Source organism: Gopherus flavomarginatus, chromosome 5 (assembly GCF_025201925.1).
Source record: "Gopherus flavomarginatus isolate rGopFla2 chromosome 5, rGopFla2.mat.asm, whole genome shotgun sequence".
NCBI lineage: Eukaryota > Metazoa > Chordata > Testudines > Testudinidae > Gopherus > Gopherus flavomarginatus.
Window position 1 is genome coordinate 9037606 of NC_066621.1, and position 22439 is coordinate 9060044.

The 22439-nt window shown below is 39.3% G+C and overlaps 1 protein-coding gene across 5 annotated transcripts in view; it reads right to left on the reverse strand.

The window, feature by feature from the left end:
- MAGI3 (membrane associated guanylate kinase, WW and PDZ domain containing 3) overlaps window positions 1–22439 on the reverse strand; it is a 226513-nt gene that overhangs the window by 38757 nt on the left and 165317 nt on the right. For all 5 annotated transcript variants that reach the window (XR_007774572.1, XM_050954266.1, XM_050954265.1 and 2 more), the window contains exons 10-13: window positions 14884–15492; window positions 12250–12281; window positions 8019–8175; window positions 1197–1288 (exon numbers count right to left, since the gene is read on the reverse strand). Coding sequence is in view for 4 of the 5 variants with exons in the window: in XM_050954266.1 (XP_050810223.1) it covers window positions 1197–1288; window positions 8019–8175; window positions 12250–12281; window positions 14884–15492 (890 nt within the window). In the remaining variant the exon portion in view is untranslated. The remainder of the gene's footprint in view (window positions 1–1196; window positions 1289–8018; window positions 8176–12249; window positions 12282–14883; window positions 15493–22439) is intronic.

A 22439-nucleotide genomic window follows, 5' to 3' on the forward strand; every position in this document is an offset into this window, starting at 1 on the left:
GAGTTAAATTACTCTTTAGCCAGAACTGTTTCATTTTTTAAAATTTTGTCTAACACAACACATCAAAAAGCTCCACACTCAACTTGTTTCATTAGCTATTGCTGTAGATCCTCACTGCGGTCACTCATCCGCATTCTGTTGAGAACCAGCCCACATTCAGATATCCCTGGACAGATGCAGTGCATGTTTGATCTACCAGGATGAATTTTGGCAAGTTAAGTGCCAAACATGCAGATAAGGGTTTTTCCCCCAGATCTAATCTAAACCACAACTTTTTAATGTGCTTGTCACTGAGGCCCTTCTCTCTCCATCAAGACACAAGTGTTGCTATGGAGGAGTATCCCAGTGATGCTTGCAGAAATCCAACAATTGCTGATTTTGGCAAAGGACTCTGCTGATCACTGAATAAAAGATAACTAAACCATCCTGCCCAATTCGTTTACTCTTTTTACCCATCGAAGCTTTAGCTCAACATCTGACTGCTGAAGTATTTCTGTTCTAAGTTCTTTCACTGCTAGAACACTCTGTAGGAATTTGGGGTGCTGTATTTCTCTCCTTCCACGTGACAAATTAACTTGAGTTGCCACCTCAATTTGTGGAAGGCCATTCCCAAGCTGATGAGCTCCCCAGTCATGCCAGCCTCTGTAAATCTGGCCCAGGTTGTGTCTGAATACTGAGTGACAGTAGGGACTTCACAGCTTTCATGGTGAGTGACCAAATGGAATTTTGCCCCAAGTTTCTCTTGCCAACTAAAGGTCATTAGGGCTCAATTAAATAAGTCATGTTTGTAGATCCTCCCATAACACCAAGCCCCATTTTCCCCGTTTGTCGATTGTTGTGAACTTGTACTATGAACATTATTTCTCTAAAGCTTAAAGGCAGAGCCAAATGTCTTTGCCTTCCATTCTCGATTATCTACTGCCCACTTGCAACTAAATTTGCACCAACTTAACTCTGAAAGCATTTTGAGAAAGCCAACTTGAACCAGGAGAGAAGGAGTCTAAAAACATACTGCGTCTGTTTAAGCTGAATATGATATCAACATACAATATAGCTGTTTATGGTGAAGATGGATATAAAGCTGATCCACTTAACTCAACATGGGAAAAAAATTAAAACGATCATGAGAAGGAGACATTACAAGAGCTACAGCACAAGCTCCCAAAGTCCAGTAAAAGGTAACTTAATTCACTTACTGACTGGTCTGGTCCATCCCCTCCGAGCACGCGGAAGCCAAACCCAGACTCCTGTTTTCGCAGGAAAACATCCATATCCTTTGTGTTTGGAGCTAATTAAGACAAATATGAAAAGTGCATAAGTTACATTTGATTATTGGAGAGAAGATTAAAATGTGTTTACATTTTTCTTTAATCAACACAGTTGTGCAACCAGTTATAAGCTTGTAGTTTTCCATTGACAAAACAGAGTGGTCAGATTGTTTTAGTAAGGAACATCACCAGTTCCTCAGTGATATTATCTTCCTAGCATGTGGAATGATGAGCATGTCCAGAAACAGCTGCAGGTGTCTTTCACTCTAACATCATTTCACAGGGACCAAAACACCTCCTATCATTATGTTTGTATGGGTTGGGATTAAGGTGCAGTCTATAATCGCTACAAATAGGGCTAATTTCACAATGCTGAAAACAATTGTGAGCCAAATCAGCAGGGAGGAAGAATTTAAACAGAAAAGTGAATGGTAATTGGGAATCATTTAAGAACGCCTCACTGAGGAAGAAGGCCATGCTGGTTAACAAGCTAGCCTTGTTTAGAGGGGAAATGAAGGCAACTATAAAAAAAATGGAAGAAAAGGGAAGTTTATAGTAATGAATATAAATCAGAAGTTAGGGACTGTAGAAAATTGACAAGTGAAGTAAAATGACACACGGATCTATGGCCAGCTGAGTAAAAAGAAGGATTTTTTAAAATACATTAGAAACAAAAATAATCCTGATAATGGTATAGGTCCAGTACTAGATGAAAATGGTAGAATTACCAAAAATAATGCAGAAAATGCAGAAGTGTTCAGTACATAGTTCCGTTCAAAATTTGGGGAAAAACAGACTATACAGACTATTCTTATGGTGATAACACTCTTTCCATTCCACTACTATCTCAGGAGGATGTCAAACAGAAGCAAGACATTTTTAAATCAGCAGATCTAGATTACTTGAACCCGAGAGTTTTAAAAGAGCTGGCGTATGAGCTCGCTGGACCATTAATGTTGATTTTCAATAAGTCTTGGAGCATTGAGGAAGTTTCTGAGGACTACAAATAAGCTAATATTGTGCCAATTTTTAAAAAGAGATGACTCTTGTAGATGATCCACTGGACATCGATCCCTGGCAAGATAATAAAGTGGCTGACCCTGGATTCGATTAATGAAGAATTAAAGGAGGGTAATGTGATTAATGCAAATCAACATGGGTTTATGAAAAATGGATCCTGTCAAACTAACTTGATATCTTCTTTTGATAAAATAAGTTTGATTGATAAAGATAATAGGGTTGACATAATGTACTTTGACTTGGTACTGTATGACATTTCGATTAAAAAACTAGAGTGATATGAAATTAACATGCCACACTTTAAATGGATTAAAAACTGGCTGACAGGTCTCAAAATGTAACTCTAAATGGGGAATGGTTATTGAGTGGGTGTGCTTCCAATAAGATTCTGTAGGTAATGGTTCTTGGCTCTATGCTCGTTCACATTTTTATCAACTTCGAAGAATATATAAAATCAACACTGAAAGTTTGCAGATGACACAAACCTTGGGAGAATGAATGAGGACAAGTGACTGATTTACATCAATCTGGACTGCTTGGTAAATTTGGTGCAAGCAAACAATATATGTATTAGTACAGCTAAATATAAATATTTACATGTAGGAACAAAGAATGTAGGCCATACTGTCAGGATGGGGGATTTTAACCTGGGAAACACTGACTGAAAAATATTTGGGGATTGTGGCAGATAATCAACTGAACATGATCTCCCAGTGTGATGCTGTAGTCAAAAGGGCTAATGCGATTCTGGGATACACAAACAGGAGAATCTTGAAGAGGAGTGGAGAGGTTGTCCTGTCTCCAAATCTGGCACCAATACAATCACTGCTGGTACACTGTGTCCAATTCTGGTGCCCACAATTCAGGAAGAATGTTGATAAATTGGAGAGGGGTCAGAGAAGAGCCACAAGAATGGTGGAAGGATTAGAAAAACTGCCTTATAGTGATAGACTCAAAGAATTTTTAATGAAGTAAACACGAATTGGAATTGAGAGATCATGGGAGACTTTAACTTCCCAGATATAGACTGGAGGAAAAGTGCTAGAACTAAAAATAGGGCTCAGATTTTTCTGGATGTGATAGCTCATGGATTTCTTCACCAAGTAGTTGAAGAACCAACAAGAGGGGATGCCATTTCAGATTTGGTTTTGGTGAGTAGTGAGGACCTCATAGAAGAAATGGTTGTAGGGGACAACCTTGGTTCGAGTGATCATGAGCTAAATCAGTTCAAACTAGATGGAAGGATAAACAAAAATAGATCTGGGACTAGGGTTTTTGATTTCAAAAGGGCTAACTTTAAAGAATTAAGGAAATTAGTTAGGGAAGTGAATTGGACTGAAGAACTTATGGATCTAAAGGCAGAGGAGGCCTGGAATTACTTCAAGTCAAAGCTGCAGAAACTATCAGAAGCTTGCATCCCAACAAAGGGGAAAAAAAAATCATAGGCAGGAGTTGCACACCAAGCTGGATGAGCAAGCATCTCAGAGAGGTGATTAAGAAAAAGCAGAAAGCCTACAAGGAGTAGAAGATGGGCGGGATTAGCAAGGAAAGCTACCTTATCGAGGTCAGAACATGTAGGGATGAAGTGAGAAAGGCTAAAAGCCATGTAGAGTTGGACCTTGCAAAGGGAATTAAAACCAATAGTAAAAGGTTCTATAGCCATATAAATAAGAAGAAAACAAAGAAAGAAGAAGCGGGACCACTAAACACTGAGGATGGAATGGAGGTTAAAGATAATCTAGGCATGGCCCAATATCTAAATAAATACTTTGCCTCAGTCTTTAATAAGGCTAATGAGGAGCTTAGGGATGATGGAAGGATGACACAAGGGAATGAGGATATGAAGGTAGATATTACCACATCCGAGGAGAAGCCAAACTCGAACAGCTTAATGGGACAAAATCAGAGGGCCCAGATAATCTTCATCCAAGAATATTAAAGGAACTGGCACATAAAATTGCAAGCCCATTCGCGAGAATTTTTAATGAATCGGTAAACTCAGGGGTTGTACCGTACGATGGAGAATTGCTAACATAGTTCCTATTTTTAAGAAAGGGAAAAAAAGTGATTTGAGTAACTATAGGCCTGTTAGTTTGACATCTGTAGTATGTAAGGTCTTGGAAAAAATTGTGAAGGAGAAACTAGTTAAGGATATTGAGGTCAATGATAATTGGGACAAAATACAACATGGTTTTACAAAAGGTAGATCATGCCAAACCAACCTGATTTGTTCCTTTGAGAAGGTGACAGATTATTTAGAGAAAGGAGAAACAGTGGATCTAATTTACCTCGATTTCAGTAAGGCATTTGACATGGTTCCACATGGAGAATTATTAGTTAAATTGGAAAAGATGGGGATCAACAGGAAAACTGAAAGGTGGATAAGGAACTGGTTAAAGGGGAGACTACAATGGGTCATACTGAAAGATGAATTGTTAGGCTGGAAGGAGGTTACTAGTGGAGTTCCTCAGGGATCAGTTTTGGGACCAATCATATTTAACCTTTTTATTACTGATCTTGGCCCAAAAAGTGGGAATGTGCTAATAAAGTTTGCAGATGACACAAAGCTGGAAGGTATTGCCAATACAGAGAAGGACTGGGATATCATACAGGAAGATCTGGATGACCTTGTAAACTGGAGTAATAGTAATAGGATGAAATTTAATAGTGAAAAGTGCAAGGTCATGCATTTAGGAGTTAATTTTAGTTATAAATTGGGGACGCATCAGTTGGAAGTAACGGAGGAGGAGAAGGACCTCGGAGTATTGGTTGATCACAGGACGACTATGAGCTGCCAATGTGATACGGCCGTTAAAAAAGTGAATGCGGTTTTAGGATCCATCAGGCCAGGTATTTCTAGCAAAGATAAGGAGGTGTTAGTACTGTTATATAATGCACTGGTGAGACCTCATCTGGAATACTGTGTGCAGTTCTGGTCTCCCATGTTTAAGAAGGATGAATTCAAACTGGAACGGGTTCAGAAATGGGCTACTAGGATGATCCGAGGAATGGAAAACCTGTCTTATGAAAGGAGACTCAAAGAGCTTGGCTTGTTTAGTCTAACCAAAAGAAGATTGAGGAGGGATATGATTGCTCTTCATAAATATATCAGAGGGATTAATATTAGGGAGGGAGAGGAATTATTTAAGCTTAGTACCAATGTGGACACAAGAACAAATGGATATAAACTGGACACTAGGAAGTTTAGTCTTGAAATTAGACGAAGGTTTCTAACCATTAGAGGAGTGAAGTTCTGGAACAGCCTTCCAAGGGGAGTAGTGGGGGCAAAAGTCATATCTGGCTTTAAGACTAAGCTTGATAAGTTTATGGAGGGGATGGCATGATGGGATAGCCTAACTTTGGCAATTAATTTTGGCAACTGATCTTTGATTATCAGCAGTAAGTATGCCCAGTGGTCTGTGATGGGATGTTAGATGGGTTGGGATCTGAGTTACTACAGAGAATTCTTTCCTGAGTGCTGGCTGGTGAGTCTTGCCCACATGCTCAGACTTTAACTGATCGCCATATTTGGGGTCAGGAAGGAATTTTCCTCCAGGGCAGATTGGCAGAGGCCCTGGAGGTTTTTCGCCTTCCTCTGCAGCGTGGGGCACAGGTCACTTGCTGGAGGATTCTCCGCAGCTTGAGGTCTTCAAACCACAATTTGAGGACTTCAGTAGCTCAGACATAGGTTAAGGGTTTGTTACAGGAGTGGGTGGGTGAGATTCTGTGGCCTGCATTGTGCAGGAGGTCAGACTAGATGATCATAATGGTACCTTCTGACCTTAAAGTCTATGAGCTCAATCTGTTTAGCTTACCAAAGAGAAGGTTAAGGGGTGACTTGAGTACAGTTGGTAAGTGTCTACATGGGAAACACATATTTAATAATGAGCTCTTCAGTCTAGTCGAGAAAAGGCATAACACGATCCAATGGCTAGAAGTCGAATCAAGACAAATTCAGATTAGAAATAAGGTGTAAACTTTTACTGGTGAGAATAATTAATGATTGGAACAATTTACCAAGGGTTGCAGTGAATTTTTCGTAACTGAAAATTGTTACATCAAGATTGGATATTTTTTTTATAAGATCTGCTCTAGGAATTATGATGGAGAAGGTCTATGACCAGAGTTATACAGGAAGTTAGAATAGGGTCACAATCATCCCTTCTGGCTTTGGAATCTATCAGTCAATCTACAGTTCATCTCAGACAGGACCATATTTGACAAACAACTGAACTATCTAATTTACTTCGGTTGCTTAGGGAACATCTTTCAATTTGGCAATTTTTCCTCAAAAATATTGCAAGACATGGTGCAGCCAAAATAGTGCGAGTTCCACCTCGCATCATTTCAAATACACCAAGATATGATTTCATATGACTTGATACACAAATTTCCTATCATACTTTCCAATCAAGTCTTACTAACTCACTCTCAATATGTTAAATTATGCTTTTGTCTCCAGTTTAAGTTTGACTTTTGTCTTTGCTTTGCTCTATAGTTGTTGCTACCTATGGTTCAATTGTTAAACAGACCACTTTTTTTTTGGAGTAACTAGAAATTGTAGTTTCACTTTGTAATAAGTGCATATAAGCCTGTCTATAGCCAAAGTAAATTCAAATTTCAATGAAGCATTTCTTAAAAGAAGTGTCTTACAGGGTATCTTTGCAGGGTTGGTACTATCCAATTATCAAAGCTCATGTTTGCAAAATTATAAAAAAAATGATTGGGAAAATGGAAATTAAACAGTAATAAAATGTTGAAGACAGTTATGAAATATTAATTAGGTCAATGTCAGAGAACCTGACTGTTTATTTCCTATTTCACGTATGAAACTTATTGCTGGGTAAGAAGTTTTACCGAAAGAAAATTTGAAGGTTAATTTTCTCTCAGGTCAGATGTACTGAAACGAAGAGAAAAGCAGCAGCAACTTATTGGGGTACTAGGTTAAGATAAAGTACATATGTGCCATACTCCAGTCCACCAGTTTAGGAAAATGAACATGTGTTTGCTTTTCCTGAGCCTGCAAAGTTATCACTTTATCCAAAACCAACCTTTTAGAAAAACAAAGCAAATCTAATTAAGGGCATATTTACAGCATTTCTGTGAAGTGCTATATAATTAAATGTATGGCTGAAACACTGCACTGGGGAGCATGTTTGTTTACAGTGGGAAATTCACAGGCAACAAGCCCTTTGTGACCTTGAAGTTGCTGCTATGCTTCATTTGTAGTTATGTAACTGTTTATTTTCATGTTGCAGCCCATCTGCTGACACTGTATCCCCTTATTTACTATAAAACATATTCTTGACTGGTCATTTATGGGGCTACTTTAATCCCTACGAGCTCACCCAGGAGTGTATTTATTTTATATGGCATGTTTGGCACGCCAAATGGCTTTGGTTTATGCAGTGTATACTGTTACATTTAAAATCATAGCTAGGCAGCAGTTCTGTATCTGCACCTGTTCTCATGCACCGTTTGTAAATGTTTGCTAGTAAACAGACTATGTTATCCACCCAAAACAAGACGGACTGCTGAGCTGTGATTTCCAATGGAATCATTAGCTAGGATATAATCACACAAACGACTATGGTCATTTTACTTCCTCATATTCTTTCTAAATATGCCCTGAGGAGCACTAAGTTTAAAGACTTGTGTACATGAAGGAAATACAGAACACATCCTGTTGTGCTACAGCATATTCCCAGCATAAGAGGTCAGTGTACTTACGCTTATCTTCAAATATTGTCTTAGACTTCAGATAGACTTCTGAAGGGTCTAGTTTTGGAGAACCTGACCTCACAGCAGTAGGTGGGAATGGCATAGGCTGCGGAATGGAATCACTGATAGCCTCTAAGCTTCCTGAATTCTCCTGTTTATCTGCTTTCTGAAACAAAAAAAAGCAGAATAAGAAGAGTATGTTAAGTTCAAAATTATCAATAAACTGGCTTAAATAGGTGAGAAAAAACAGTGAAATAGTAAACTTGTAATACATGGCATGCAACTGCAGAATCTACTCCAGTTCAACCCGGCTTCTCCCAGTAAGATATGGGCTTCCTCCACTGTATGCTTCCATTCAGCCTGTTCAAAACTTGAAAAAACGACAACTCTTTTACTGGAGAACGGGCCTGGAAACAATATGCGTGAAGTGGCTCATGCCCGGAGTGTGAGCAAGGGTATGCAATTTCCCATGTACACTGCCTGTATTGTAATTTCTTGTGTCAAGTGTTACTTGGTGTACACAACTGAAAAGGACTCAACATATACCGAGTATAAGGCTTTTATTTTTCTCCTTTTACTTGGTAATAAGGTTGTGGATCTCAGAGATCATCTTTTAGGCTGGCATTTCCCAAACTCTGGTCTGCATAACACTGTAGGTGGGCTGCAGACTGCTGGCTGGTCACAAGGTGCTGGTTCTCCTAATTCCAAGCTGCCAAATTGTATCAGAAAGCTAAAAATACATTAAGTTCTTCTCCAGTGTCAGTTTTCTGTGTATGTATTTGCTGCATTTATCATAGGAATATTATGCAATCACGAATTCTAGAAGAGGTAACTATGCAATTGTGAACAGGAAAGGTGGTGAACAGAAGATACTATTAAAATGCATTCTATGTTATGAAAAAGTTTGAGTCCATGGCCTAGATTACCCCAGTCAGTCAGTTTATATTATTCTTAATACAAACTACTTTAAGTGGTCCTTGAACATAACTGCTGATCAATTGCTTTCAGAGTGAAATGCAGGGAGATGTGTCTATAAAAAGAATCTTCCTCCAGAAAGTCACTGAACTATGTTAATTTAGTTTGTTCCACCTGAAGGTGGAAAATATCATGTATTCTGTAGTAGGCTAATTTGGCACCTACAACTGAAAATAGTATGAGTATCCTGAAATCTTGCCCCCTGTCAAGCAGGTGCTGATCTGTGATCAGTGTACAGATGGACAGCATAGATATAAGAAGGAGTGCTGCAGCTACTTACCTTCTGCAAGATAATGGCAACTGAGCACTTTCTACAATAACTCAGCCAAACCAGAAAGCAAGGGATTAATGCACATGAAAAAGCATGAACTCTCAACCATTTTCTTCCATGATCAGTATCAGGTTTTCAAAAGAAGTGGATCTGTTTAGCATGTCTAACTTTTGTAATGAATTGGAATTGACCAAACTGCAGTAGTCAAAGGAATCCACAGAGTGGTAGGTTGTGGCACTTCTTCTGAACAGCTGAGCTATGAAGTTGCAGTGGAGAAAACAAGTATCTACATATTTTCTAGAATCTGAATCCTGAAAGAATCCTGAGATACAACAGGAAACCAAGGGATAAGTTTTTATTACTTGTCACTCAGTCTCTGCTAAATCAGTGTTCCCAGTTTCGTCCATTTGCTGCACCTTGGAAGTTTTTAAATCTGAAGCCCGATTCTAGTTTCTATGCAGAAGCTCAGTATTGGTTAGTGCAGAACTGAGGTTTTGTTTTTGCATGCAAGCCAGGTTCTGCTAGTTTGCCTCTCTAAAAAGTCCTGTAAACGAATACCTCTTTCTCTGATGGAAATCTCCCTGAATAAAAGGGAAAATATTCAGGAGGAATTAAACAAAGTTAAGAAAATTGAAACACTTAGAACTCCTCCCTTAGATATTACAGCAGGAAGGACTCATCACAACACTACAGGTAGAAGTGACATTTCAGCCATCTCTGTGGTTTCAAATCCTTATTTCCAAAGGTTGATATAACAAGATGACTTTAAATGTTTGCTCTAGGCTGAAAACCAACCTGAAAAGTCTCAGTGTGGCAGTGCATGTGTGTGTTTAATATAAACAAAATTAGATTAGATTTAGGTCTGCCCTTTTGAGAGCAGAAGAAAATCCCCCATAGGGTTCAATAGTTTGAGACTTTTTACATGTTTATAGACATAAGACCGTGGCCTTTTTAAACTGAACTAGCTCATGATGTGAATTAATGCCACTGAGCATTGGGTTTTGTTCAGGGAAACTGCTACTGCACATGCACTATAATGTTATTTCCTAAATATTTTTAGCATGTGTGCACATAGTGTATTGAATTATGACTGGTAAGTGTTTTCATATTGCAAAGTTTTTATTCGAGGTAGGTCTTTTTAGCAGCTATGTTTCTGCTTAGGAATTAAATTAGCAATTTTTTGCAGTATATGCTCTGTTTTAAATGTGTAGAGCTGACATACTCATGTTATCTCCACTGTTAACTGTCAGCAATAGCCTTTGCTTCAGGTTAGAAATTAATATATTTGCACAGTGCAGCCATGGTTGAGAAAGAATTTACTTCTATACCTTGGGAATGGAGGTTTTGTTAAAATGCAATGAACTGCAATGTACAAGAATTCTTCTTGCCAAAATGACTCAATTCCTGAAAGGCTTTTTATCCCCGCACCCCCTAGACACACACATCAGAAGGGCATACATGGGCTCTAATGACTCCCATGCTGAAAAGCAGTGTCTTCCACGACATAACAGATTCCTATTAACAACCTTTATTCTTGGATCTCCAGTGTATTTCATTAAGCCAAAGGCTGTACAATTTTCTTTCCACCAGATCCTATTTAAATCAAAAGATATTCCTAGTGGACCAATCTTTTCCAACAATTAATATCAGAAATACAGACACCGTGATGACTCTGGGAAAATATAAATTGCCCATTCAAACACAAAGGAAACGGTGATAAACTAGGCACTCAAGAGGGGAACACTGAAGTTCATTTTTGGAGATTTCTCAAAACAAAACATAAAATTCTCCAAAGAAAGTAAAATGCAGACTTCTAAAGGAAAATTTGAATACATGGTGCAGGCAATTAGCAAGAGAAAAATGAAACAGTATGTGTTTTCCCTTCAACAGCTATCCTGACAGCCTTTACATAGGGAAATTAATTTGTGTCAGGCAACAAAGCTTTGATAAAGAATAATCACTGCAGACTCCTACAAGGAGATCAGGGTGAGGGTGAGAGAGTGGGCTATGAAAATGGGATAAAGTAAGCACACGGGAAAATGTTAAACTATGGGTTTACTTATTTTAAAAAAAAATACATGTTTTCAGGTGCGGTGCAAGTGTCTGAGTCTGGGAACATGAAGACACTGGAGTTACAATGCGGTGTTTACCTACAGACCACAAATGCTACATGCAGCCTCACAATCAAGCTCTTTGTACCTTTCTTGTTATTCCCCACGACTCCAATCCTAGAAATGATTCCTACTCTGATAGTGAGAGAATTGATCCCACTTCTCCTTTAAAGAACCTACATCACTTAGAGGAAGGTCACAGATGTGCTCAAAGCTGCTTTGTTTCCTATGTTGTCTATCAATATAAAAAACCTACATTTTCAAGGGAAGAAAGCAGAACCCACAACAATCACGTTATCTGAGTTCCTAGCTAGACAGGACAAACAAAGACAGCTTCCCTCTCTCTCTCCACTAATAATTACTGTCAATGAAATGAGGATCCGTTTCATGTATCTGATGCGATGTGCATAATAATCTATGATCCTTAAGAACTGATTTTACTTATTCCCATGAGGTAGAGGGTAAATAGAGAGAATTTCACCAGATACACTTGAGATCTTTTTGTGACTAAATAGCATTTTGAAAAAATTATCCTTACAGAGATAACAAGCAGAACCGCCATCCAAACAAGTAGAAAAAAATTAACTGCAGTCTGTAACTGGATGACTAAAAACCACAGACAGCCTGGCACAGCCTGTAGGAGCCCCCTGCATCTTGTATAAATGGTCCAGAGATCATGGATGTGTCTATTGTAGCACACTCCATGCCTGTCTGGCAGTCAAAGGACACCCGTGCCTGAACAGACAGAAGAATTCAGGGATCAGTAAGTTAGTTAACAGGCTGCCATGGAGACCCATGAATCTGTTATTTTGCGCCTGAAAATCAAGTCTGTCCATCAGCACTAAACAATAAATATAATAATCTGGATGACTTTAATACTCACCACTTTGGCAGTTTTAGCAGGTGAGGGGGGACCTAAAGAAAAAGAAGAGGAAAAATATCTGAATATAAGAAGCAACTTTAATAATTAAAAACCCACCACTTTACATTGAACAGAGCCAATATGCTCAGCTCTTATTCTTGGCTTGCAACTGATCACTGTTCATTCACTCCCCTTGTGAAGGCATAGGTTTGCTATACATTCTATGATTCTTTTAAAATTCTAAATGAATATTTACTTGGCCAACAATATTGACAAGCAGAGATCCCTTAAACTGCAACTAACAAACACCACACATTTCTCATGCTGCCAGAGTCTGTGGTTTGAGGCTACATACTCCAATTAATGTGCTGAGGCAAGTTAATGAGTTTGGCTGGTAAGAACACTATTTATTACCAAGGAAATCTTATTTTTTCCCTCGTTCGTTGCTAGTCAAACTGGAAACGGTAACACTTATATAGTGAAGACTTTGTTGTCTTCCCAAACGGTAGGAATGTGTTTTGAGGTGGTTTTCCTGAGGCTGGAAGAAGAGCCTGAAAGGGGCTCTGAGGGTCAGATCTCACCTTGCATACAAGTTTCTACAATACAGGCCATCACTGACAAGGCTCTGTTGTGCTTCCCACAGGGCCAACAATGCTGAATCCCTGGTAGCTTTCTAGATGGAGATATATTAACAAAAAGAGGAGATGTCAATGTGACAGTTGGCTGGTTCTTACAGACTCTGACCCAAAAACTATTGAAGTCAATGGGAATCCATTTGTTTGTTTACTGGGCTTTGGCTCTTGCCCATTCTTCTTTCATCACCACATTAATATGAGTTAGGCAAATGTGTTACTTGTCTCTCTACTTCTAGTGTTTTGTTTGAGCAGTTGGCAGATATGGCGATAGTCAACAGTACTCACAGTCTATTCAGGGTGGAGAGGGTTGAGGGAGGCCTTCAGGACAGGCGACTAAAATGACAACACCAGCACAGCCCACTCCCTCAGCACAGTGTCCTTCCTGCCTTCATAAAAGTTCCATGAGCACAAGTCAGCATGGAAGCAGCTGTGCCTGACCTGAATTCTGCCCTCCCAGCATGCAGAAATGAATGTCAGACTTGATTTCTGCCTCTCAGCTTTATGCTGGTCTCCAGTACACTATCCAGGGAGTATTAATAGGTAGTCAGCCTATACCTGACAGTAAGCCATAGAGGGGAAGTGAATGTTGTGTTTGTTTAGTCAGGAAAAATAAACCAGATCAATCAGCACTTTTCCTGACTGGAGTGCTGAAATCTCTACAACACAGCAAGATAGGCATAAACAATGGCATGGTAACGATATTTTAATATGGTTTATCTGCCCCACTGAAAGGTACTGTCAGGGTGCCCAGAGAAGCAGAGAGAAACGAAAGAGTGAACAAGATAAAAGTTTCTCAAGATAAAAGAAATGATGCCCCGTTTGCATAGAATGCTCACACGGAGACCATTCTAGAGTTCATTCCAATAAAAACATCAGCTGCTCAAAACGGAGAATGGAGACATCCCTTAGGAGCATGACCTGGAAAAGAGAACTAGGAAGGGGGAATTCTTGGTTCTCTTCCTGACTAAGCTGAATTACTGTGTGACCTTGGATAAATCGCTAACTTCTGGGTCTCAGTTTGTTCAGAGGCACCAGGGGGGCAGAAGGGTTAATTTATTAATGTGTGTAAACATCATTATTATGAATACTTAAGTGTTTTGAGATGCTTGGACAGATTAGGTCATAAAAATGCAAAGTATTATTAATGTTACTGCATCACATATCCTCAAAAAAGGGTTAATTATTTTGTGGGCTGAGATTATGAAGTGGGCATCAGCGGCAACTCCTGTGGGGGGTCTTTGATAAAACAGCCTGTGCCCATTTCCTTTGCCTCTCTTGGCAATATAAAGGGTGAGATAATGTCAGTAAGATAATATATTGCAGCAAAACGCAATCTATTAAGTCACTATAAGTAATACCAATATGAATATTTTCAGGAATCAAACAGATATAAAAAAAAGAAAAAACAACAAGTTGTAGAGGGCACCAATGAGCTCATTAATAACCAGGAAAGTGCACAGAAAGGATCCTGTCTGGCAGCCATCAGACTGAGCCTTCTGGCAAATGCATGCTAATTACCAGCTAGTCTATGGGGAGAAGAGATGTTCCGATCTGCAATGAACGGCAATTAAGAGATAAATACACACAAAAAGGAGAACTTTCCAGAGTTCCAGGTGGCAAGGCCCATGTTATCTTAAACACGCTTCCCTGCAAGACACCTGCGATCACCTTCATAGTATAAGCCAAAGCCTCTGGACTACCCTCAAAAGGAGAAAGAAAAAGCCCTATTCCCTGCCATCTTCAGGTCAGTCTGTGCGATGTGCACCTTTGCCCCAATATTCCCTGAAGAGCCATAACGGACTGTGCATTCAGCAGCAGCCTACAATCAAATCTACAGTAAAACATAGAACTAATAACATGCTCAATACCAGAGGCATGGTTTACACCTAGAGCAGGGTAGAGAATTGAGCTGACAGCCCGTTTTCTACTTTTTAAAGCTTTGTACAGTGCTTAGATATCACTTTCTAAACACCTCCATATTAGACAGGATAAATTATAATAAAGTCTTATTCCTACCCACCTCCTCTTAAGATAAGCAGTGGGACCTCAGCTCCCACTGGAAACTGCTTCAGCACCTCCACCACCTGCAGATGTGTCAAGTTCTGTACGTTCTGATGGTAAATCTCTTGGATTACATCTCCCTTCTGAAGGCCATGGCACCACTGGCTGTCTAAAATCATCTTCACTTTCTGCCCTGTAGGGCTGTCTGCAATTGCAAACCCAAATCCTTTAGGGCCCTTGACCAGAGGAATAGTGATCAGTTCCGGCTGGGAGCCTCCTGGAGAAGATACGGAGATCCTCTGTTCATTTGGGTCCATGGAAGGGCTGTTCAGGCGACCATTGACCAAAATGTGACCCGGTTTCCCATTATGGTCTAAAATAACTGTTCCAGGTATTAAATCTTGGCTGGTTATGCAGATATCTCCCTTGGTCATTGGCTGGCCATTGATGATGGGTGTAGCTGTAACCATGTCTACAGCAGGATCTTCGTTGTCATCAGGAAGCGGGTAACCCCGACACAAAGTCATATTCACATACTGGTTGACAGGAACTAGCTGAAACATCTGAACAACATCTGCATGGGTATGGCCAAGGACACAGCTGCCATTTATGTCTACAATGACGTCACCTGTTATAAAAATGAGTTCAACATCATTAAAATCAGAAACTAAACCATATCTACTTTTCAAATATTCTAATCTAGGGAGCAGAAACACTTACTGTGCCCTTAATAACTACAAAGTGAGATTATGGGCAATCATTTAAGATATTACTGCATAGGGGCCTGTATCATTCCCCTTAGTCACATGCTACCAGAATGGTAGGATTTTCTCTTAGCTGAAATATAGACTACTAAATTAAAAAGACACTCTTCTAAATATATACAATTTAATCTGCCACAGATTTAGAGAATGACACTATATGGGCTTCAGAAAAGGAAACAGTGCACACATTAGTGCAAATAGCTGTCTTATACTTTAATTCATGTTATACAACAGTCTAAACTCAATCCAGAATGAAACAGGTTTTTTTTTCTGGTTTCTGTTGGATTGGCTAAACTTAAACTAAGATTCTACACACAGTTCCCTGAGTGCCTCTCTATATTTTGTATTTTGATTTTGCTTTGACTGAAAATACATTCTGATCTGTGCATATTAAACAGCAGCAAGTGTTACATCTTGGAAGTCTATTTCAGCAGGTGTACATTTTTCAGCATGGAAATATTTCCAGTTAGCAAACTGGCCAATCATTTGGGCTTATTTGGGCACAAGCTTTCAGGGGTAAAAAACCTACTTCTTCAGATGCATGGAGTGAAAATTACAGATATAGGCATATTTTTGTGGATACAGACTAACACGACTACCCCTCTGACACTCTGGCTTCTTTGTCTCCAAAATAATAACTCTTATATAAAAATAATTATATGTACAGACATACAGTTTTTCATATGAAAATCTCAAAGCACTATACAATAATGGTAAGATACTATCCTCATTTTTAGATATGGGAACATGAAAGACAAGAAAAGCAGATTGCCAAGGTCAAAGCACAGGTCAGCAGCAGAATTAGGAATTAGTTACTAAGTTCTTTTGTTGTTTGAACTAGTATTAAAGCAGTTAAGAATAAGTTGTTTTCTTACCAGAACAGTAAGAGCGGTTATCCAATACACAGGGGTATGGGAACACATCTTAGTGAAGGCAGTATAAATTATAGGTTCCAGAGACAATTTAAATAAACCACTGTAACTAATATCCACGATGTGCTTAATTCTTCACATCGTGCAGGGTTTTCTCACCTCTCTTGCCGCCTCACTTGCCCATTCTGTGTTGCTTTATTTATTCCTATTGTTGTTCCACTGTCAGCTTTAACATCTGGCATTTTACTTTTGGCAGCGACCATTCATAACATAGTCCTGGATCCAAATTTGCTCCCAGGCAGAGAAAATGCACTGTTTTTACATTACATGTATACAGGGATCAGAGACCATTCAATAAATGAGACTGAACAAGTCCTAAATCTTATGAAGCTGTTTATACAGAAGATATATATTTATGTATAGCTTAAAAAGCAGAAATAAAGCTGAAATAAATGGTTACTTTTCAGGGAGAAGGCCATATATTCATAAGTGTTAATGGAATAAACAACAATACCTATTATATAGCACTTTTCATCAGCAGATCTCAAAGTGCTTTACAAAAGGAGATCAGTATCATTATCTTCATTTTATAGATGGGGAACATGGGGCACAGAGCAAATGCGATTTTCCCCAAGGTCACCCAGCAGGCCGAGGCAGAGCTGGGAATAGAATTCGGGTCTCCGAAGTCCCAGACCAGTCTAATCACTAGACATGCAAGCCACAGGAAGTGTTTCATTCAAATAAGTTGGTAACTGAATGCATATTGCACTTATAGTCCGACAAGCTGTTTTATACTTTTTTTAAAATTTAAATTAAATATGAGAGAGAGAAGAGAAGAGAAGAGAACTTGAGAAAAATAAAGGAAGAAACAACACAGCCAAGGAACATTAAGTCAAATGTTTCCACAGCCCTCATGTAAGCAATTTAAATATACAAGAATAATATGCAATGCCACATAAGCCCGCTGTTATGTCATGCATGGTCAAGATAAACAAGAATCTAAAATTAGAAAATCCGGCAAGAATGAAGAGCAGCTGCGACTCATCCCAGCTCAAAACTGGAAAAAGAGTAAAAAAAATAAAAGAAAATAAAAAAATCAAGAATTGAAAGAGCAAATGTTATTAGCCTTTAAGTCACCCCAATCCTTTAAAATGGTGATTAGTGCATGTTCCTTTTAAAGAAAAAGGCTGTTCCCTGAATAATTTTTTTGTTTCTTATAAAGGCCACTCAGGGAATTTTTTTTTTAAACTGTATTATTCATTGTTATTTATTAACCAGGGCTTTCAGAAGCTGATAATCAAAACCTAGTTCCTTGTGATATTTTTCCTTTATTGGGAGGCTTTGTGGCCACGGGCTAGGGTGCACATGCATACATAAATTTGTTGTTATAGGGTCATTTGAGAGAATGTGACGCTGCTGACAACAAATTTTGGTTTTCCGAACAGAAAAGTTGAGCACTAAGCATTTATATGGGAACCAAGCCTCTTCCCACTCAATTATCACACATATATTTTTGTACAATTTGTACTTTCCTTTTTCTTTGCAGAAAATATTAAAGATTTTAAGTGGACACCTCAGGATGCAAAGGCCCAGGATTGCTCACGCTACTGAAAGTGCTATCAAAATATCTGACTCTGCCAAAAAATGTAAATAGGGTATGTGGCATCCAGTACAATGTTTGCCTGGCAATGGACCAGAGAGACAAGGTAGGTAAGGTAATACCTTCTTTGGACCAACTTCTATTGGTGAAAGACAAGCTGTTGACCTATTCAGAGCTCTTTTTCAGGTCTGGGAAAAGTACTCCGTGTCATAACTAGATATGTTTTGCATAAGTAGTTAACACACTCTAGGAGACCATTCAAGGTGAAGTGGCACGTTAACACCTCTCCAGTCAAAGGACAAAGAAGGGGGTTTACAGATTGTTGTAAAAGCCATACATGCAGTCAGTTGCGGTGCCAGAGTTTCTGGTGCCCTAGGCAGAATTCGGGGGGCGGCATTTTGTGCACTCCCCACGGGGCGCGCAGGAGCTTCTGGTTCCTCTCCCATCGCGCCGCCGAAGAAGGACCCTCCGCCGAAATGCCGCAGGTGATAGCGGCAATCGTTGAGCTGCTCGATTACCTGCTGCTGTTTTCTACAGCACGTCAGCAGAAGGTCCTTCTTCGGCAGCGCAATGGGAGTGGAAACGGAAGCTCCCGAGTGCCCTGTGGGCAGTGCACAAAATTCCACTCCCCAAATCCTGGTGCCCTAGGCGACCACCTAGGGTCACCTAATGGAAGCGCTGGCCCTGCATGCAGTATCTTTATTAAGAGCATGACTTTTAGTGTCTAGCAAACCTATGAATTTAAGAATCCATGCTTCTTTTGAAGGTGTTGTGCAGGTTTCCTTTAAGGATGAGGACTGAGAAGACAGACATACAGTGATTGTTTTGTGAAAAGTGTTCACCCCCAGATGATATGGTGTTTTTGGTCGTTTATCATTTTTCTGTGTGAATTCATTGGAGAGCATAGTGATTGTCTGGTTTCACATACACTTACTAGTTATGGGAGCAGAACTATGACAGCACCCCTTTTGTCTGGTGATTTGATCACTATCTGGTGGTTGAATTTCAGGGACTGCATAGCTGTCCTCTCAGTGATGGAGAGATTGTGGTGGATGTGATCTTTGTTAAGGATTTCAGTGTCCATTTTTTTTCCGAAGCAATCAGTGTAATGATTAAGTGTGTGGTTTCATCCACTATGGGGTGCCCGGTCAGATGATTCTTTTTTTCTTCTGACTGTTGATGGGGATGTGGTAGGTAAGGGTGTTGTCAATATTGTGAAAGAATTCTTTGAGGCGGAGTCGGCAAAATAATTCTTCTAGTTCTCCACGTTAGTATGGTACCAGGTTCTGCCAGGTGGCAGAAGTTCAATCACTTGGGGAGTACAGATAACTCAGTTCCCGTTGAATAGTCTTAATAAATCGATGATGTTGGGGTTTTGTGTAGTGTGAATGTGGGTCCTGGTGCCACAGTTTTGCCCAGTGTTTGTGTTCTGTGGGTTGTGGTCTTGTTGTAGCTGGTTTCACTCTTTGTTTGTGTGCTGGACAGCTGTCACCAAGTTTGGGTTGTTTGTTTGTTTTTTTAATTAATAGTTTGGGGTTTTTTCCATGATCTCCAAATAAGTTTCCTGATTTTTTTCTTTCCAGCATATGGGAGTGTGTGATGATTTATTGTTTGGGGTGTCCCTTCTGGAGTATGTGAAGTGCAGGAGATGGTTCCTCAGTTTTTCTGAAGTCCTTCTGCAGAGCTGTTCACTATATTTGCAGTTGTATGTAATGGTCAGAGGGTTATAGATAGTGATCTCTCTGAGGAGGATACTTTGTTTCTTGCGTTTGCTCGGAAAGTAGATGTTGATGTTAAGTTTGCTTCCTTTTTCTTCATGTTGTGGAGCTTGTATTTCATGGCAATTGACTAAGGATTATATGATGGCATCAGTATTGCATCATCATAGAGGGAGAAAATATACTTAAATAGAAAGAGTAAACTATACAAATTCTGTTCCTTTATTAAACTAGAGAGATAACAACATAACCTACAGCTGTAAGTTCAAGAGAATTCACAGTACAGGGATGTGTGCATTAAAGACATGTAAGCACAGACATTCCCTACAAATGCCTGCAGCTGATGAGAACAGGTGCTGTCCACAAATGCAGGAAATCCTTGCTATGCCACTTCAAATATAGCAGAGCATACTGTGTGATTTGCTAGAACTTTTATCTTTACTGCACATACTGCGCAGGAACCACTCTCACTGCAAGTGTCACCTACTTGTACTTTGAGTGCTCTCTTTCCTGGATTCCTTGCCTTAAAAATGCCTGCTAGGAAAAACTGACAGGTAACATACTGCAGGTGGATTAGCAGCAATTCATGGAACCACTAGAAAGTAAAAGCAACTGAAGTGACATGGATTTTGAATAAGCTTTGTTAAAGAATAGGCATCATGTCCAAATACTGGCAAAAAAAAATCCCTCTTTTCTGTCTTATTTATAGCCTTTGAGCTGAAAAATATTGCTCAGTGACTGACAGAATTTGTGCAATGGAAATAAAATGCAATGTTTCACTAGATCTTACTCTCCAGTCAGCAGCAGCATACAGAAAGTACACTCCTCTTTTTTTTGTTTAGGAAAGTAATTTGCCTTTATGGAATTGAAGTAGAATTGTGAATGATGCATGGACTGAAAAATTCCTACTCATTATATAGAGGAATAACTAGCAGCATCCAGTCCCTGCTGTCCTTGCTTCTCCTATGTTCTCCATACAGAAAGATGAGACATATACTTTACATATATCTCAAATACCCAAATGCTCAGGACTAAATATCTCATTAACACACTAAGTTTCTAAAACTTTTTCCACAAATATTTTTTTTTTAATATTTCCTTTGACCTTTGCCTTATTTCTTCCTCTTTCACACCAGGTTGCCACAGAAAGGAGGAGTGAGAGAAGAGAGCACCCACTGTTCTGTGCATATCAGCATGTCTCCCCAAGATCTGCTCCCTCTGCAAGATAACCTCCACATTCTTAACACACTTTCCATTTATTTTACATTTTTAAGAAGGGTTGTGAGGTTCAGTCATTAGAACTGAATTTATCCTTGTCTCTGCCACTGACTCAGTGGGGGACTTAGGCCAAATGACTCCACCCTCTCTGTCTCCCACATGTAAGATGAGAACAAAATCATTTAACAGGGGATTTGTAAAGCACACAGAGATCCTTGCAAAAATGGTGTGTCACGAGTGCAAAGATTATAAAGTTCAATTTTTATTTTAGGAATGATTCTAATTATCTAGCATACAAACATAGCTGCTGGCAGTGGCACATCAGTAACGTCTGAAACTAGCCCTTAAATGATCACACTTGCCATGGTCAGTTTGGACAGATGTTGGCTGAATGAGTGGGGTGGGTGTAGCAAAATGGCCAACTGCTCCCAAAACTGGAGCATCCAAAACTACTCGGCACTTCTATCGGTGACAGATAAGGGTACCATATGCAATATATTGAATGAAGAGCCTGGACCTGCGCTTGTGAGTCAAGATAACTATTTGTACATCTAAAGTTACAGTTAAGGAAACAATGCAGATACAACACAACACATTCCATCAGAGATGCTTACAGAGAATACTTGGTGTTTGTGGTGGGATAAAGTCACTAAGGCTGATGATTACAAAGGACTGGCCAACAGATTGTACAGACAATGATTCAAGAAAGAATCAAGAAGTGGTTTGGGCATGTTGTGTAGATGTCAAAAAAGGTACTCTTAGAGAAGCCCTTGACTACATACCATTTGATGGAAGATGGGAAAGAGGAAGACAATAGATAACATATAATAGAACCTTTGAAAAGATGTCGCTATCATGGAAATGGACCACAATGGTGCAAGAAACATGGCACTAGACGTAAAGAAATGGAAACACTGGGTGGCACAGAGCACAGGAGCAACTAAACTAATCTAAATAATCCACTGCTCCGATGGAAGGCCAGTTACTCGGTGGCTGGAGTTCCTCAAGCCTCTCTCGGCAAACGAGTTTGAAGCTAGACTATTAAGAAATCTAATCCAGGTTAGAAAAGAAAATTACATATTGATACCAATGGAATATTTACATAAATTATTCCCCTTGTAGCAATAATCATTTTCTGAAAAGAACAGAAAACTCAAGAAAGTATCCATATTACTAAAAAGTGTTTTAAATGGTAAATTGTACACTCGACAAAATGTACAAATTTTATCATATGTGGAAGCTAGACTTTCCAATAATCCAAAAGAAGATTGCGGTGGTCTATAAAAAGCAACATGCACAATGTAATCTGTACATGGCCTACATTAGCAGAAATCTAACGGTTACCAAATACCAGAGCAGCGATGTGATACACCTCAGTGGTTTAGGAGCCACATTAATGATCA